At 51.9% G+C, this 14,372-nt stretch overlaps 1 protein-coding gene across 1 annotated transcript in view; it reads right to left on the bottom strand.

Moving 5' to 3' along the window:
- Positions 1–14,372, bottom strand: part of LOC148805172 (phosphatidylserine lipase ABHD16A-like) — a gene marked incomplete at its 5' end in the record, with an annotated part of 68,562 nt that overhangs the window by 17,375 nt on the left and 36,815 nt on the right. The window contains 7 exons of the mRNA XM_088909755.1: positions 675–738; positions 846–950; positions 3,837–3,960; positions 6,652–6,701; positions 8,878–8,941; positions 10,994–11,095; positions 11,176–11,290. Of these exons, the coding sequence (XP_088765881.1) occupies positions 675–738; positions 846–950; positions 3,837–3,960; positions 6,652–6,701; positions 8,878–8,941; positions 10,994–11,095; positions 11,176–11,290 (624 nt within the window). The remainder of the gene's footprint in view (positions 1–674; positions 739–845; positions 951–3,836; positions 3,961–6,651; positions 6,702–8,877; positions 8,942–10,993; positions 11,096–11,175; positions 11,291–14,372) is intronic.

Raw genomic sequence — 14,372 nt, forward strand, 5'->3', positions numbered from 1 at the left:
ATTGATCTACAGTATCGATCTCTACCCTGATGAGAGGGTCTTACTCGCAGAGCTGCTATTGATATTGATCTACAGTATCGATCTCTACCCTGATGAGAGGGTCTTACTCCCAGAGCTGCTACTGATATTGATCTACAGTATCGATCTCTACCCTGATGAGAGGGTCTTACTCGCAGAGCTGCTACTGATATTGATCTACAGTATCGATCTCTACCCTGATGAGAGGGTCTTACTCGCAGAGCTGCTATTGATATTGATCTACAGTATCGATCTCTACCCTGATGAGAGGGTCTTACTCCCAGAGCTGCTACTGATATTGATCTACAGTATCGATCTCTACCCTGATGAGAGGGTCTTACTCACAGAGCTGCTATTGATATTGATCTACAGTATCGATCTCTACCCTGATGAGAGGGTCTTACTCACAGAGCTGCTATTGATATTGATCTACAGTATCGATCTCTACCCTGATGAGAGGGTCTTACTCGCAGAGCTGCTATTGATATTGATCTACAGTATCGATCTCTACCCTGATGAGAGGGTCTTACTCCCAGAGCTGCTATTGATATTGATCTACAGTATCGATCTCTACCCTGATGAGAGGGTCTTACTCCCAGAGCTGCTATTGATATTGATCTACAGTATCGATCTCTACCCTGATGAGAGAGTCTTACTTGCAGAGTTGCTCCGCGTTGTTTAGGTTCATGTACTGCCGGACTGTCCTGGTCACCAGCGACCCTAGAGGGCAGAGAGAGAGGCAGGCCGTGAACTTCGACCCCGACCCACCAACACCACCACCTCCGGCCTCAGTCTGGTCTTCGACAGGCGGAGAGACGGGCTCTTACTCCAGCTCTCCGGCATGACCTTTAGGGCCAAGGGGAGGAGGTCATCGAAGGAGGCATCCAGCACAAGAGCACGGAGGTCTGGATAGGACATCGCAGCCCAGGTCGCTGTGAGAGAGACAGAGAGAGAGAGGGGTTCATACAGACACTCCAGTACATGAGCACTGCAGCGAGAGAGAGAGGGGTTCATACAGACACACTGACTGGACACTCCAGTACATGAACACTGCACTGAGAGAGAGAGGGGTTCATACAGACACACTGACTGGACACTCCAGTACATTAACACTGCACTGAGAGAGAGAGGGGTTCATACACACACACTGACTGGACACTCCAGTACATGAACACTGCACTGAGAGAGAGAGGTCAGATTGGCTTCTTGCCAGATCACCGCACATCTGATCACATTTACACCCTGCACACACTGATAGACAAACACGTCCACCAAAAACACAAAGGAAAAATTTTTGCCTGCTTTGTCGATTTCAAAAAAGCATTTGACTCGATTTGGCATGAGAGATTGTTTTATAAACTACTCCAAAGCGGCATAGGGGGCAAAGTGTACGACATAATTAAATCAATGTATTCAGAGAGCAAATGTGCAGTGAAAATTGGAAACAAAAGGACTAAATTCTTCACCCAAGGCCGCGGGGTGAGACAGGGCTGCAGCCTGAGCCCAACACTGTTCAATATCTATATCAACGAATTAGCAGGAATGTTGGAGCAGTCTGCAGCTCCTGGTCTCACACTACACGACACAGAAATCAAGTTCCTGCTCTACGCAGATGACCTGGTCCTGCTGTCGCCCACAGAACAGGGGCTGCAGCAGAACCTGGCACTGCTGGAGCAGTACTGTCAGACCTGGGCACTGACAGTCAATCTGGACAAGACCAGAGTTATGGTTTTCCAGAAGAAAGCCAGACCTCAGGGAAACAGGTACAAATTCACACTGAACAACAACACATTGGAGCACACATCCAGCTACACATATCTCGGTCTCACCATCAGCTCTTCCGGGAGTTTTGACCTGGCAGTGAAGGCACTGAGGGAGAAGGCACTCAGGGCTTTCTACGCAATAAGAAAGAGGCTCTTCAACATCAACCCACCAACAAGAATCTGGCTCCAAATACTTGAAAGTGTAATCCAACCCATTGCCCTATACGGCAGTGAAGTGTGGGGTCCCCTCACAGACCAGGATTACACCCAATGGGACAAACACCCCACAGAAACTCTGCACATGGAGATCTGTAGAAACATCCTCCGTGTGCAGAGAAGAACTCCTAACAACGGGTGCAGGGCCGAATTAGGCCAGTACCCACTATTGATAAACATACAGAAAAGAATATTCAAGTATTGGCTACACCTAAAAAACAGTGACCAAAATTCCTACCACCACAAAGCCCTGCTGAGCCAAGAGCTGAGCCCAAAACAGAGCCCCCTGAGCCAGCTGGTCCTGAGGCTCACCGACCTGAGCCACACCGACACTAACCAGCCTCAGGACAGCACTGCTAGAGCACCACCACCCAGACTCAACCACATCACAGCACAGATCAAACAGCAATATCTCACACACTGGGACACACACACACAGACACAACATAAACTGGAATGTTACAGAACCTTAAACAGACAATACACACTAGCTGAATATTTGACCAAAATAAAAAATAACAAACAGAAACAGACCCTGACGAAGTACAGGCTCAGTGACCACAACCTGGCCATAGAAACTGGGCGACACAGGCAGACCTGGCTGTCCAGAGAGGACAGGCTGTGCTCCCACTGCCAGCGGGGAGAAATAGAGACAGAGGTGCACTTCCTACTGCACTGTGACAGATACTCTGGGATTAGAGAAACATTCTTCCCTAAATTCAGAAATCTAATCCCAGAGTTCCCACACCTGCCAGAATCACAACGGGTCCCAATCCTACTGGGAGAGGGAGGAGGGAACTCAGTTGAACTGGCAGCCCAGTATGTGATCTCCTGTCACAGCCTGAGGAACAGTGAGTCTGTCTCCCAATAATGCTCCAGCCGCCTACAGAATATGTCAATATTGTATAATATGTCTTTGTTGTAAATGTCTGTAATATGTCTGTAGATTTTATTTTACTTCTATTTTTGTTTTGTTTCATGTAAATATCATTACTTTCATTTGCTTTGGCAACACTGATTGTACCCATCGGTCATGCTAATAAAGCACCTTGAATTGAATTGAATTGAATTGAGAGGGGTTCATACAGACACACTGACTGGACACTCCAGTACATGAACACTGCACTGAGAGAGAGGGGTTCATACAGACACACTGACTGGACACTCCAGTACATGAACACTGCACTGAGAGAGAGGGGTTCATACACACACACTGACTGGACACTCCAGTACATGAACACTGCACTGAGAGAGAGAGGGGTTCATACAGACACACTGACTGGACACTCCAGTACATGAACACTGCACTGAGAGAGAGGGGTTCATACAGACACACTGACTGGACACTCCAGTACATGAACACTGCACTGAGAGAGAGGGGTTCATACAGACACACTGACTGGACACTCCAGTACATGAACACTGCACTGAGAGAGAGAGGGGTTCATACAGACACACTGACTGGACACTCCAGTACATTAACACTGCACTGAGAGAGAGAGGGGTTCATACACACACACTGACTGGACACTCCAGTACATTAACACTGCACTGAGAGAGAGAGGGGTTCATACAGACACACTGACTGGACACTCCAGTACATGAACACTGCACTGAGAGAGAGAGGGGTTCATACACACACACTGACTGGACACTCCAGTACATTAACACTGCACTGAGAGAGAGAGGGGTTCATACACACACACTGACTGGACACTCCAGTACATTAACACTGCACTGAGAGAGAGAGGGGTTCATACAGACACACTGACTGGACACTCCAGTACATGAACACTGCACTGAGAGAGAGAGGGGTTCATACAGACACACTGCCTGTACCTGTGAAGCCCCCGATGGACCAGGCGTACAGGACGATGTCCTCTGGCTGGAAGCCCAGACGCTGGATAGCGTACTGCATCACCACGTCCATAGCGTTCGCCTCGTTCTGGGGAAACGGCACCCCCTGCAGGTCACAGAGGGAACAACGGTGAAATAACAGCTACTGTGACGGTGTTGTGTGTTGTACTGGGCTCATGCTGTGACGGTGTTGTGTGTTGTACTGAGCTCATGGTGTGACAGTGTTGTGTGTTGTACTGCGCTCATGCTGTGACGGTGTTGTGTGTTGTACTGGGCTCATGGTGTGACGGTGTTGTGTGTTGTACTGGGCTCATGCTGTGACGGTGTTGTGTGTTATACTGGGCTCATGGTGTGACGGTGTTGTGTTGTACTGGGCTCATGCTGTGACGGTGTTGTGTGTTGTACTGGGCTCATGCTGTGACGGTGTTGTGTGTTGTACTGGGCTCATGCTGTGACGGTGTTGTGTATTGTACTGGGCTCATGCTGTGACGGTGTTGTGTGTTGTACTGGGCTCATGCTGTGACGGTGTTGTGTTGTACTGGGCTCATGCTGTGACGGTGTTGTGTGTTGTACTGGGCTCATGCTGTGACGGTGTTGTGTGTGTACTGGGCTCATGCTGTGACGGTGTTGTGTGTTGTACTGAGCTCATGCTGTGACGCCGTTGTGTGTTATACTGGGCTCATGCTGTGACGGTGTTGTGTGTTATACTGGGCTCATGGTGTGACGGTGTTGTGTGTTATACTGTGCTCATGCTGTGACGGTGTTGTGTGTTGTACTGAGCTCATGGTGTGACAGTGTTGTGTGTTGTACTGGGCTCATGGTGTGACGATATTGTGTGTTGTACTGAGCTCATGCTGTGACGGTGTTGTGTGTTGTACTGGGCTCATGGTGTGACGGTGTTGTGTGTTGTACTGGGCTCATGGTGTGACGATATTGTGTGTTGTACTGGGCTCAAGCTGTGACAGTGTTGTGTTGTACTGTGCTCAAGCTGTGACGGTGTTGTGTGTTGTACTGGGCTCATGCTATGACGGTGTTGTGTTGTACTGGGCTCAAGCTGTGACGGTGTTGTGTGTCGTACTGGGCTCAAGCTGTGACGGTGTTGTGTATCGTACTGGGCTCATGCTGTGACGGTGTTGTGTGTCGTACTGGGCTCAAGCTTTGACGGTGTTGTGTGTTGTACTGGGCTCATGATGTGACGGTGTTGTGTGTTGTACTGGGCTCATGTTGTGACGGTGTTGTGTGTTGTACTGGGCTCATGGTGTGACGGTGTTGTGTGTTGTACTGGGCTCATGCTGTGACGGTGTTGTGTGTCGTACTGGGCTCATGGTGTGACGGTGTTGTGTGTCGTACTGGGCTCATGCTGAGACGGTGTTGTGTGTTATACTGTGCTCATGCTGTGACGGTGTTGTGTTGTACTGGGCTCATGCTGTGACGGTGTTGTGTGTTGTACTGGGCTCATAGTGTGACGGTGTTGTGTGTTGTATTGGGCTCATGCTGTGACGGTGTTGTGTTGTACTGGGCTCATGGTGTGATGGTGTTGTGTGTTGTACTGGGCTCATGCTGTGATGGTGTTGTGTGTTGTACTGGGTTCATGCTGTGACAATGTTGTGTTGTACTGGGCTCATGGTGTGACGGTGTTGTGTGTTGTACTGGGCTCATGGTGTGACGGTGTTGTGTGTTGTACTGGGCTCATGCTGTGACGGTGTTGTGTTGTACTGGGCTCATGCTGTGACGGTGTTGTGTGTTGTACTGGGCTCATGCTGTGACGGTGTTGTGTTGTACTGGGCTCATGCTGTGACGGTGTTGTGTGTCGTACTGGGCTCATGCTGTGACGGTGTTGTGTGTTGTACTGGGCTCAAGCTGTGACGGTGTTGTGTGTTGTACTGGGCTTAAGCTGTGACGGTGTTGTGTGTTGTACTGGGCTCATGCTGTGACGGTGTTGTGTTGTACTGGGCTCATGCTGTGACGGTGTTGTGTGTTGTACTGGGCTCATGCTGTGACGGTGTTGTGTGTCGTACTGGGCTCAAGCTGTGACGGTGTTGTGTGTTGTACTGGGCTCAAGCTGTGACGGTGTTGTGTGTTGTACTGGGCTCATGCTGTGACGGTGTTGTGTGTTGTACTGGGCTTAAGCTGTGACGGTGTTGTGTGTTGTACTGGGCTCATGGTGTGAAGGTGTTGTGTTGTACTGGGCTCAAGCTGTGACGGTGTTGTGTTGTACTGGGCTCATGCTGTGACGGTGTTGTGTTGTACTGGGCTCATGCTGTGACGGTGTTGTGTGTTGTACTGGGCTCATGGTGTGAAGGTGTTGTGTTGTACTGGGCTCATGCTGTGACGGTGTTGTGTGTTGTACTGGGCTCATGCTGTGACGGTGTTGTGTGTTGTACTGGGCTCAAGCTGTGACGGTGTTGTGTTGTACTGGGCTCATGCTGTGACGGTGTTGTGTTGTACTGGGCTCATGCTGTGACGGTGTTGTGTGTGTACTTGGCTCATGCTGTGACGGTGTTGTGTTGTACTGGGCTCAAGCTGTGACGGTGTTGTGTGTTGTACTGGGCTCATGGTGTGAAGGTGTTGTGTTGTACTGGGCTCATGCTGTGACGGTGTTGTGTTGTACTGGGCTCATGCTGTGACGGTGTTGTGTGTTGTATTGGGCTCATGCTGTGACAGTGCTGTGTTGTACTGGGCTCATGCTGTGACGGTGTTGTGTGTTGTACTGGGCTCATGCTGTGACGGTGTTGCGTGTTGCACTGGGCTCATGGTTGTCCGATCTGGGGGGCAGTAGAGAACGGGGTGTCCTTACCGTGCTCCCTGCGAATCCGGGGTGATTCCAGCCCAGAACGGAGTACCCCCCTGAGAGGAGAGAAGGGTCAGGGTCAGAACGATCACTGTGCGTCTCCCAGGAGGGGTTACTGGTGCAGAACGATCACTGTGCGTCTCCCAGGAGGGGTTACTGGTGCAGAACGATCACTGTGCGTCTCCCAGGAGGGGTGACTGGGTCAGAACGATCACTGTGCGTCTCCCAGGAGGGGTGACTGCTGCAGAACGATCACTGTGCGTCTCCCAGGAGGGGTGACTGCTGCAGAACGATCACTGTGCGTCTCCCAGGAGGGGTGACTGCTGCAGAACGATCACTGTGCGTCTCCCAGGAGGGGTGACTGGTGCAGAACGATCACTGTGATCAGTGATGGTGTGTAGTGTGTGTGATCTAACAGTGTTCAGTGATGGTGTGTGTGTGATCTAACAGTGATCAGTGATGGTGTGTAGTGTGTGTGATCTAACAGTGATCAGTGATGATGTGTGTGTGATCTAACAGTGATCAGTGATGGTGTGTAGTGTGTGTGATCTAACAGTGATCAGTGATGGTGTGTGTGTGATCTAACAGTGATCAGTGATGGTGTGTGTGTGATCTAACAGTGATCAGTGATGGTGTGTAGTGTGTGTGATCTAACAGTGATCAGTGATGATGTGTGTGTGATCTAACAGTGTTCAGTGATGGTGTGTGTGTGCTCTAACAGTGTTCAGTGATGGTGTGTGTGTGATCTAACAGTGATCAGTGATGATGTGTAGTGTGTGTGATCTAACAGTGATCAGTGATGGTGTGTGTGTGCTCTAACAGTGTTCAGTGATGGTGTGTGTGTGCTCTAACAGTGTTCAGTGATGGTGTGTATTGTGTGTGCTCTAACAGTGATCAGTGATGGTGTGTAGTGTGTGTGATCTAACAGTGTTCAGTGATGGTGTGTGTGTGATCTAACAGTGATCAGTGATGGTGTGTGTGTGCTCTAACAGTGTTCAGTGATGGTGTGTATTGTGTGTGCTCTAACAGTGATCAGTGATGGTGTGTAGTGTGTGTGCTCTAACAGTGTTCAGTGATGGTGTGTATTGTGTGTGCTCTAACAGTGATCAGTGATGGTGTGTAGTGTGTGTGATCTAACAGTGATCAGTGATGATGTGTGTGTGCTCTAACAGTGACCAGTGATGGTGTGTAGTGTGTGTGATCTAACAGTGATCAGTGATGGTGTGTGTGTGCTCTAACAGTGTTCAGTGATGGTGTGTATTGTGTGTGCTCTAACAGTGATCAGTGATGGTGTGTAGTGTGTGTGCTCTAACAGTGTTCAGTGATGGTGTGTATTGTGTGTGCTCTAACAGTGTTCAGTGATGGTGTGTGTGTGTGTGATCTAACAGTGATCAGTGATGATGTGTAGTGTGTGTGATCTAACAGTGATCAGTGATGGTGTGTGTGTGCTCTAACAGTGTTCAGTGATGGTGTGTGTGTGCTCTAACAGTGTTCAGTGATGGTGTGTATTGTGTGTGCTCTAACAGTGATCAGTGATGGTGTGTAGTGTGTGTGATCTAACAGTGTTCAGTGATGGTGTGTGTGTGCTCTAACAGTGTTCAGTGATGGTGTGTAGTGTGTGTGATCTAACAGTGATCAGTGATGATGTGTAGTGTGTGTGATCTAACAGTGATCAGTGATGGTGTGTGTGTGCTCTAACAGTGTTCAGTGATGGTGTGTGTGTGCTCTAACAGTGTTCAGTGATGGTGTGTATTGTGTGTGCTCTAACAGTGATCAGTGATGGTGTGTAGTGTGTGTGATCTAACAGTGTTCAGTGATGGTGTGTGTGTGATCTAACAGTGATCAGTGATGGTGTGTGTGTGCTCTAACAGTGTTCAGTGATGGTGTGTATTGTGTGTGCTCTAACAGTGATCAGTGATGGTGTGTAGTGTGTGTGCTCTAACAGTGTTCAGTGATGGTGTGTATTGTGTGTGATCTAACAGTGATCAGTGATGATGTGTGTGTGCTCTAACAGTGACCAGTGATGGTGTGTAGTGTGTGTGATCTAACAGTGATCAGTGATGGTGTGTGTGTGCTCTAACAGTGATCAGTGATGGTGTGTAGTGTGTGTGCTCTAACAGTGTTCAGTGATGGTGTGTATTGTGTGTGCTCTAACAGTGATCAGTGATGGTGTGTAGTGTGTGTGTGATCTAACAGTGTTCAGTGATCACTAACCCATCGGCAGACTCGTACCTTCCAGAGGCGTGTTCATGCATCCGATCTCATAGAAACCAGCGTTTCCTTCACAGCAGATCACCTGACAGACAGAGACACAGAGAGGCGTCACTCAGAGCTCGAGCACCGTCCCTCTCTCCTGTCACACCCTCCTGTGTCTCCCCTCACACCCTCCTGTGTCTCCTCTCACACCCTCCTGTGTCTCCTCTCACACACCCCTCTCTCCTGTCTCTCCCCTCACACCCTCCTGTGTCTCCTCTCACACCCCTCTCTCCTGTCTCTTCTCTCACACCCCTCTCTCCTGTGTCTCCTCTCACACTCCTCTCTCCTCTGTCTCCTCTCACACACCTCTCTCCTGTCTCTCCTCTCACACTCCCCTCTCTCCTCTGTCTCCTCTCACACCCCTCTCTCCTGTCTCTCCTCTCACACCCCTCTCTCCTGTGTCTCCTCTCACACTCCTCTCTCCTCTGTCTCCTCTCACACACCTCTCTCCTGTCTCTCCTCTCACACTCCCCTCTCTCCTCTGTCTCCTCTCACACCCTCATGTGTCTCCTCTCACACACCTCTCTCCTGTCTCTCCTCACACCCCTCTCTCCTGTCTCTCCTCTCACACCCCTCTCTCCTGTCTCTCCTCTCACACTCCTCTCTCCTCTGTCTCCTCTCACACTCGCCTCTCTCCTGTCTCTCCTCTCACACCCCTCTCTCCTGTCTCTCCTCTGTCTCCTCTCACACCCTCCTGTGTCTCCTCTCACACTCCTCTCTCCTCTGTCTCCTCTCACACACCTCTCTCCTGTCTCTCCTCTCACACTCCCCTCTCTCCTCTGTCTCCTCTCACACCCTCATGTGTCTCCTCTCACACCCCTCTCTCCTGTCTCTCCTCTCACACCCCTCTCTCCTGTGTCTCCTCTCACACCCGCCTGTGTCTCCTCTCACACCCCTCTCTCCTGTCTCTCCTCACACCCCTCTCTCCTGTCTCTGCTCACACCCCTCTCTCCTCTCACACCCTCCTGTGTCTCCTCTCACACCCTCCTGTGTCTCCTCTCACACCCCTCTCTCCTGTCTCTCCTCTCACACCCTCCTGTGTCTCCTCTCACACCCCTCTCTCCTGTCTCTTCTCTCACACCCCTCTCTCCTGTGTCTCCTCTCACACTCCTCTCTCCTCTGTCTCCTCTCACACACCTCTCTCCTGTCTCTCCTCTCACACTCCCCTCTCTCCTCTGTCTCCTCTCACACCCTCATGTGTCTCCTCTCACACACCTCTCTCCTGTCTCTCCTCACACCCCTCTCTCCTGTCTCTCCTCTCACACCCCTCTCTCCTGTCTCTCCTCTCACACCCCTCTCTCCTCTCTCTCCTCTCACACCCCTCTCTCCTGTCTCTCCTCTCACACCCCTCTCTCCTGTGTCTCCTCTCACACCCTCCTGTGTCTCCTCTCACACCCCTCTCTCCTGTCTCTCCTCACACCCCTCTCTCCTGTCTCTGCTCACACCCCTCTCTCCTCTCACACCCTCCTGTGTCTCCTCTCACACCCTCCTGTGTCTCCTCTCACACCCCTCTCTCCTGTCTCTCCTCTCACACCCTCCTGTGTCTCCTCTCAAACCCCTCTCTCCTGTCTCTTCTCTCACACCCCTCTCTCCTGTGTCTCCTCTCACACCCCTCTCTCCTCTGTCTCCTCTCACACACCTCTCTCCTGTCTCTCCTCTCACACCCCTCTCTCCTGTGTCTCCTCTCACTCCCCTCTCTCCTGTGTCTCATCTCACACGCCTCTCTCCCTGGTGTCTCTCTCTCCTGTGTCTCCTCTGACACTCCCCTCCCTCCTTTGTCTCCTTTCACACACCCCTCTCCCTGGTGTCTCTCTCTCCTGTGTCTCCTTTCACACACCCCTCTCCCTGGTGTCTCTCTCTCCTGTGTCTCCTCTCACACGCCTCTCTCCCTGGTCTCTCTCTCTCCTGTGTCTCCTCTCACAACCCTTTCTCCCTGGTGTCTCTCTCTCCTGTGTCTCCTCTCACACCCCCCTCTCCTGTGTCTCCTCTCACACCCCTCTCTCCTGTTTCTCCTCTCACACCCCTCTCTCCTGTGTCTCCTCTCACACCCCTCTCTCCCTGGTTGCTCCCTCTCTCCTGTGTCTCCTCTCACCAGCGTCCTGCCTCGCTCATCCTCGTTCCTCCTTCGGTCCACAAACATGGTGTCGATCTCGTTGTTGTCGCAGGCCAACAGCTTGGCCCTCGTGCCCTGGAACTGAGACAAACAGCAGAGTCACACTCGAACCCCTGACCGACACGGCCCGGACCCGAACCACTGACCTCCTCCCCTCTTACCTCCTCCACCAGTCTGGTCTGGCCCTGCACCAGCATGGGCCTCATGGCCTTCTGTAGCAGATAGACCGAGCCGGGATACAGCATACGTCTGCCGAAGGAGTGAGCGATCAGGTAACTGTGGAGGAGAGGAGAGAGGGATGAGGTGACTGTAGAGAGAGGAGAGAGGGATGAGGTACCTGTAGAGGAGAGAGGAGAGAGGGATGAGGTACCTGTAGAGGAGAGAGGAGAGAGGGATGAGGTGACTGTAGAGGAGAGAGAGAGAGAGGGATGGGGTTCCTGTAGAGGAGAGAGGAGAGAGGGATGGGGTTCCTGTAGAGGAGAAAGGAGAGAGGGATGGGGTACCTGTAGAGGAGAGAGGAGAGAGGAGAGAGGGATGAGGTTCCTGTAAAGGAGAGAGGAGAGAGGGATGGGGTACCTGTAGAGGAGAGAGGGATGAGGTGACTGTAGAGGACAGAGGAGAGGGGGATGAGGTGACTGTAGAGGAGAGAGGAGAGGGGGATGAGTTACCTGTAGAGAGAGGAGAGAGGGATGAGGTGACTGTAGAGGAGAGAGGAGAGAGGGATGAGGTACCTGTAGAGGAGAGAGGAGAGAGGGATGAGGTGACTGTAGAGGAGAGAGAGAGAGAGGGATGGGGTTCCTGTAGAGGAGAGAGGAGAGAGGGATGGGGTACCTGTAGAGGAGAGAGGAGAGAGGAGAGAGGGATGAGGTTCCTGTAAAGGAGAGAGGAGAGAGGGATGGGGTACCTGTAGAGGAGAGAGGGATGAGGTGACTGTAGAGGACAGAGGAGAGGGGGATGAGGTGACTGTAGAGGAGAGAGGAGAGGGGGATGAGTTACCTGTAGAGAGAGGAGAGAGGGATGAGGTGACTGTAGAGGAGAGAGGAGAGGGGGATGAGGTGACTGTAGAGGAGAGAGGAGAGAGGGATGAGGTGACAGAAGAGAGAGAGAATAAAGCACCTTGAATTGAATTGAATTGAGAGGAGAGGGGGATGGGGTGACTGTAGAGGAGAGAGGAGAGAGGGATGAGGTACTTGTAGAGGAGAGGAGAGAGGGATGAGGTGACTGTAGAGGAGAGAGGAGAGAGGGATGAGGTGACTGTAGAGGAGAGAGGAGAGAGGAGAGAGGGATGAGGTGCCTGTAGAGGAGAGAGGAGAGAGGAGAGAGGGATGAGTTACCTGTATAGGAGAGAGGAGAGAGGGATGAGGTGACTGTAGAGAGAGGAGAGAGGGATGAGGTGACTGTAGAGGAGAGAGGAGAGAGGGATGAGGTACCTGTAGAGGAGAGAGGAGAGAGGAGAGAGGGATGAGGTACCTGGAGAGGAGAGAGGAGAGAGGGATCAGGTGACTGTAGAGGAGAGAGGAGAGAGGGATGAGGTGACTGTACAGGAGAGAGGAGAGAGGGATGAGGTGACTGTAGAGGAGAAGGAGAGAGGGATGAGGTGACTGTAGAGGAGAGAGGAGAGGGGGATGAGGTGACTGTAGAGGAGAGAGGAGAGGGGGATGAGTTACCTGTAGAGAGAGGAGAGAGGGATGAGGTGACTGTAGAGGAGAGAGGAGAGGGGGATGAGGTGACTGTAGAGGAGAGAGGAGAGAGGGATGAGGTGCCTGTAGAGGAGAGAGGAGAGAGGGATGAGGTGACTGTAGAGGAGAGAGGAGAGAGGGATGAGGTGACTGGAGAGGAGAGAGGAGAGAGGGATGAGGTGACTGTAGAGGAGAGAGGAGAGGGGGATGAGTTACCTGTAGAGAGAGGAGAGAGGGATGAGGTGACTGTAGAGGAGAGAGGAGAGGGGGATGAGGTGACTGTAGAGGAGAGAGGAGAGAGGGATGAGGTGACTGGAGAGGAGAGAGGAGAGGGGGATGAGGTGACTGGAGAGGAGAGAGGAGAGGGGGATGAGTTACCTGTAGAGAGAGGAGAGAGGGATGAGGTGACTGTAGAGGAGAGAGGAGAGGGGGATGAGGTGACTGTAGAGGAGAGAGGAGAGAGGGATGAGGTGCCTGTAGAGGAGAGAGGAGAGAGGGATCAGGTGACTGTAGAGGAGAGAGGAGAGAGGGATGAGGTGACTGTACAGGAGAGAGGAGAGAGGGATGAGGTGACTGTAGAGGAGAGAGGAGAGGGGGATGAGGTGACTGTAGAGGAGAGAGGAGAGGGGGATGAGTTACCTGTAGAGAGAGGAGAGAGGGATGAGGTGACTGTAGAGGAGAGAGGAGAGGGGGATGAGGTGACTGTAGAGGAGAGAGGAGAGAGGGATGAGGTGCCTGTAGAGGAGAGAGGAGAGAGGGATGAGGTGACTGGAGAGGAGAGAGGAGAGAGGGATGAGGTGACTGGAGAGGAGAGAGGAGAGAGGGATGAGGTGACTGTAGAGGAGAGGAGAGAGGGATGGGGTGACTGTAGAGGAGAGAGGAGACAGGAGAGAGGGATGAGGTACCTGTAGAGGAGAGAGGAGAGAGGAGAGAGGGATGAGGTACCTGTAGAGAGAGGAGAGAGGGATGAGGTGACTGTAGAGGAGAGAGGAGAGGGGGATGAGTTACCTGTAGAGAGAGGAGAGAGGGATGAGGTGCCTGTAGAGGAGAGAGGAGAGAGGAGAGAGGGATGAGGTGCCTGTAGAGGAGAGAGGAGAGAGGGATGAGGTGACTGTAGAGAGAGGAGAGAGGGATGAGTTACCTGTATAGGAGAGAGGAGAGAGGGATGAGGTGACTGTAGAGAGAGGAGAGAGGAGAGAGGGATGAGGTGACTGTAGAGGAGAGAGGAGAGAGGGATGAGGTGACTGTAGAGAGAGGAGAGAGGGATGAGTTACCTGTAGAGAGAGGAGAGAGGGATGGGGTTCCTGGAGAGGAGAGGAGAGAGGGATGGGGTTCCTGGAGAGGAGAGAGGAGAGAGGGATGGGGTTCCTGGAGAGGAGAGAGGGATGAGTTACCTGTAGAGAGAGGAGAGAGGGATGAGGTGACTGTAGAGAGAGGAGAGAGGGATGAGTTACCTGTAGAGAGAGGAGAGAGGGATGAGTTACCTGTAGAGAGAGGAGAGAGGGATGAGGTGACTGTAGAGAGAGGAGAGAGGGATGAGTTACCTGTAGAGAGAGGAGAGAGGGATGAGGTGACTGTAGAGGAGAGAGGAGAGAGGGATGAGGTGACTATAGAGATAGAAGAGAGAGGGATGAGTTACCTGTAGAGGAGAGAGGAGAGAGGGATGAGGTATCTGTAGA

This window comes from Atractosteus spatula, unplaced genomic scaffold (genome assembly GCF_055471065.1).
Source record: "Atractosteus spatula isolate fAtrSpa1 unplaced genomic scaffold, fAtrSpa1.hap1 Scaffold_82, whole genome shotgun sequence".
Classification (NCBI taxonomy): domain Eukaryota; kingdom Metazoa; phylum Chordata; class Actinopteri; order Semionotiformes; family Lepisosteidae; genus Atractosteus; species Atractosteus spatula.